This window comes from Rutidosis leptorrhynchoides, chromosome 2, assembly GCF_046630445.1.
Source record: "Rutidosis leptorrhynchoides isolate AG116_Rl617_1_P2 chromosome 2, CSIRO_AGI_Rlap_v1, whole genome shotgun sequence".
Lineage (NCBI taxonomy): Eukaryota > Viridiplantae > Streptophyta > Magnoliopsida > Asterales > Asteraceae > Rutidosis > Rutidosis leptorrhynchoides.
Window position 1 is genome coordinate 259,152,484 of NC_092334.1, and position 4,850 is coordinate 259,157,333.

The 4,850-nt window shown below is 33.2% G+C and overlaps 1 protein-coding gene across 1 annotated transcript; it reads right to left on the minus strand.

The window, feature by feature from the left end:
• Nucleotides 1-3,261: 3,261 nt before the first annotated feature.
• Nucleotides 3,262-3,747, minus strand: LOC139888654 (uncharacterized mitochondrial protein AtMg00810-like). Its single transcript, XM_071871650.1, has one exon. It carries the CDS (start codon nt 3,745-3,747, stop codon nt 3,262-3,264), a length of 486 nt encoding a protein of 161 aa, XP_071727751.1.
• Between the last annotated feature and the right edge of the window lie 1,103 nt (nt 3,748-4,850).

The window sequence follows — 4,850 nt, forward strand, 5'->3', positions numbered from 1 at the left end:
AATAAGTATGATGATAGAAGAGATTAGGAATGATGATAGATAAAGATAATGATGGAAAGAAAATTTTGGATGTTATGAAGAATATAGAGTTAGTGGTTAAATAAATTTTATGTTCAAGTTATAACAGAAAACAGATGACAGAGCAGTGGTTTATACTATTGGGTTTAAACAAGAGGTCCTTAGCTGGATGGTTGAGCGGGTGTTTGTATTAACGAGAGGTCGCAGGTTCGAGCCTCGGCTGTGACAATTTCTTTTTAAAAAAAGAAAGTGAAGTAGAACAGAAAGGATAAAATGGTTAAAGATTTATAGAAACGGAATTAAATCAGGAAACTGATTAGCTTGGAAGGTTTAGGTTGTTATCGGGTTAGCGGAGGTCGCAGGTTCAAACCCGGACTTGGACATTTTTTAGGATCACTTTTTTGAGGTAGTTTACTTATTACTCATTTTTATTATTAGAATTATCATTTTTATTATTATAATTAGAATTATCATTATTTTTATCATTATTATTTTTATTATCATTTTTATTATTATTTCTAACACTAATATTATTATTTTTTTATCATTATTATTATTAGTATTATTAATTATTAATATATCAAATAAAGATTTTCTATATAAAAATATATTTATGACATAATACATAACTACATTAATATCAATATTACGTATTATATTAAATAATATTTTAATGAGTAATTACTATATTAAAATTTAATATGATAAGTATTAGTTATATAAATTGTATAGAATAAATATAAATTTATCTATATAACGTATAAAATAACAAGTATATTAATAATAATAATAATAATAATATATATAAACTTGTTCGATTACTATTTGGTGTTAATACATATACATGATTTAGGTTCGTGAATCCGAGGCCAACCCTACACTTGTTCAATGCCGTTATAAGTATTTTTACTACAAAATACACTATTGTGAGTTTCATTACTCCCTTTTTAAATGCTTTTGCAATATATATTTTTGGGACTGAGAATACATGCACTGCTTTTATAAATGTTTGACGAAATAGACACAAGTACTTAAAAACATTCTACGATTGAGTTACAAGTACACCGGATATCACCCCTTTATAGTCTGGTAATCTAAGAATTAGGGAACCGAGCCCCTAATTGACATGAATCCTAAAGATAGATCTATGGGCACTAGCAAGCCCCATTCAGAGAATTTGAACTGCTTTAGTACTTTGATATAAGTATACAACCGCCAGCTTTAAAAGATATGATCTGTTTGTGAGGTGTACACAACCATCATATTTAAAAGAGTGGCCTGTTTGTATGCTTTTTGCATGACCGTGAGGAATGTCGGTATGCCTGGGATATTCTATATGCACCTTGTTAAGGTCGATTACCAGGTGTTTATATATCGTATGAATGATTTTACAGCAGTGAGCAGACCTGCACACAGATTGTTTTCGAAATATGAGTATCTTGTGGTCTATTAGATTATTGAAAATGATTGTTTATGATAAACTAATGAACTCACCAACCTTTTTGTTGACACTTTAAAGCATATTTATTCTCAGGTATGAAAGAAATCTTCCGATGTGCATTTGCTCATTTTAGAGATATTACTTGGAGTCATTCATGACATATTTCAAAAGACATTGCATTCGAGTCGTTGAGTTCAACAAGATTATTATTAAGTCAATTATAGTTGGCTATATTATGAAATGGTATGCATGCTGTCAACTTTCGATGAAATGAAAGTTTGTATTTTAAAAACGAATGCAATGTTTGTAAAATGTATCATATAGAGGTCAAGTACCTTGTGATGTAACCAAATGTAATGTATTCATCCAGATGGATTAGGACGGGTCTTTACAACTAGCGCGTCTTGCTTTAGAAGACTTTGCTTTTGGATTAGATTTAAGATTGGCTAGTGCAATCCCAATCGTCATGCCCGGTCTTTTGATGTATTTATACGAAATGGGTCGAAATTGCCACGTCCTTGTATTTATGGGTCGTTGGAGTCTCGAGGGTCATAAGCTACTTTTGTCGATTAAAACTTGGTTATTTAATGTTTGAAAAGTGGTGGAGTTGGTTTGGGGTTAATGAAACTCGGTTTGGGTGAAAATGCGTTGTCATGTATTAAGATTGGGCTGACCTTATTTCCAGCAGTAGAGCGCGCCACGCGTGGCCTTGCGCACCGCGCAATTGCCCAGTTGCTGGTGGTCTGCCCAGTTGCTGGTGGTATGCCCAGTTGTCAAGTTCTGATTTTGTTTTATGCTATAAACCGCGCCGCGCATCCCTATGCGCGCTTTACCAAATGGGGTAAGCCAGAAACTTTTTGATATAAAAAAGCGTGTTTTCTCGTAAGAGTTTATTGGTCGTTACAATAAATGTGTGTGAAATTTGGTTGGTGAGTATGAATTTGTGTTTTTTAAGTTGTTTGAATGGAGTAAATAAATGATAGAGTAAATGAAGTTGAAGTTTGGATAAATGAAGTTGAAGTTTGGAGTAACTGAAGAGATGATAAAAGGTACCAGCTCACTGCCAGCCATCAGTTCCAAAAATAATCGTTATCCAATTCATCATTTGTAATTGAGACCGGTTTTTTTATTGAAAAGAGGTTCCAAAACACTGGAACCGATTTTGTAACGAAACGGGTTCCTTATGTTTTAGAAAAGAAACTTCTTTTTATGTAAAAAGAGGTTCCAAAGTTGTATAATCGGTTTTAAAGAAAAGAGGTTCCATAAGTTTTAGAAGAAAAAAACCTCTTTTTATGTAAAAGGAGGTTCTAAAGTTGTAGAACCGATATTTTAAGAAAAAGAGGTTTCTTAAGTTAAATATTGAAACCGGTTTCGATTTCAAACTATACAAACCGGTTCCTTTTTAGTATTGAAACCTCTTTTTTGTTGCTACTATAGAAAGAGGTTCCTTATAGAGGTTTCTTTTCTCATATTTGTAGTAGTGTAAAGAAAAAAAAATTAAATAGATATAAATGTGAATATGACATCATTCGATCCATTGTCATGTCTAATCAAAGTTGTTGTTTCTTCGATTGTAAAATGTTTCCACATTCGACATCGATATCTTGGATTCTACTAAATTAAAATCAAATAAGTTATATATAATACGTAGTATCAAATTTTTTGTGGTCGATTGGTCCGTACATGTAGTAGTGGAGTAGTAGGTAGGGAGACCAATTCAAAGTAATTTAATTGTCAAACATCTCAAACGTACTTGAACTGTGGATGCTACAAGACTCTAAGAGCGATAAAACCTACGTCAATCACTTGCATAAAGGGGCAACTTTATATCTAATACTAAAAATCGATGTATAGACCCGCACTGCATCTGGCATATTTGTATCAGAGCGTCTGGTGGTCGGGCAGCCAGCCCAATCTGCATCAGAGTAGGCGACCAATGAGGTGGGAGATGAAGCATAAAGCTGCAAGCCGAGGTCAGGAGTCCCCTGAACATATCGAATGATCCGCTTGAGAGTGTGCAAATGTTGCTCTCGAGGATCATGCATGAATAGACATATATGCTGAACTGCATACGAGATATCTGGGCGAGTGAATGTGAGATACTGTAAGGCACCTGCAAGGCTGCGGTAGAGTGTCGGATTCTTGACAGGAGGACCGTGGGCAGTAAGCTTGGCACCCGGTTCTACAGGGGTCCGGCAAGGGTGACAAGTGGACATATTAGCCCGCTCAATGATCTCGGTTGCATACTGTCGCTGAGAGAAAAATGCCAGACACAGTGCGGGTGGCATGGATGCCTAGAAAGTAGTTAAGTGGTCCCAAATCTGTCATAGCAAATTCCTGATGCAAGGAGGAGATGATGTAGTGACCCGAACTTTTTCATGTTTATATATATTCATTGAGATTGATATTTACATGATTAAATATTTCCAACATGTTAAGCAATCAAACTTGTTATGACTTGATTAATTGAAATATGTTTCATATAGACAATTGACCACCCAAGTTGACCGGTGATTCACGAACGTTAAAACTTGTAAAAACTATATGATGACATATATATGGATATATATATAGTTAACATGATACTATGATAAGTAAACATATCATTAAGTATATTAACAATGAACTACATATGTAAAAACAAGACTACTAACTTAATGATTTTTAAACGAGACATATATGTAACGATTATCGTTGTAAAGACATTTAATGTATATATATCATATTAAGAGATATTCATACATGATAATATCATGATAATATAATAATTTAAAATCTCATTTGATATTATAAACATTGGGTTAACAACATTTAACAAGATCGTTAACATAAAGGTTTCAAAACAACACTTACATGTAACGACTAACGATGACTTAACGACTCAGTTAAAATGTATATACATGTAGTGTTTTAATATGTATTTATACACTTTTGAAAGACTTCAATACACTTATCAAAATACTTCTACTTAACAAAAATGCTTACAATTACATCCTCGTTCAGTTCCATCAACAATTCTACTCGTATGCACCCGTATTCGTACTCCTACAATACACAGCTTTTAGATGTATGTACTATTGGTATATACACTCCAATGATCAGCTCTTAGCAGCCCATGTGAGTCACCTAACACATGTGGGAACCATCATTTGGCAACTAGCATGAAATATCTCATAAAATTACAAAAATATGAGTAATCATTCATGACTTATTTACATGAAAACAAAATTACATATCCTTTATATCTAATCCATACACCAACGACCAAAAACACCTACAAACACTTTCATTCTTCAATTTTCTTCATCTAATTGATCTCTCTCAAGTTCTATCTTCAAGTTCTAAGTGTTCTTCATATATTCTACAAGTTCTAGTTACATAAAATCAAGAA

Excerpts from the sequence above, each read along its gene's own strand:
- LOC139888654 (XM_071871650.1), bottom strand. The coding sequence starts at position 3,747 with ATGCCACCCGCACTGTGTCTGGCATTTTTCTCTCAGCGACAGTATGCA.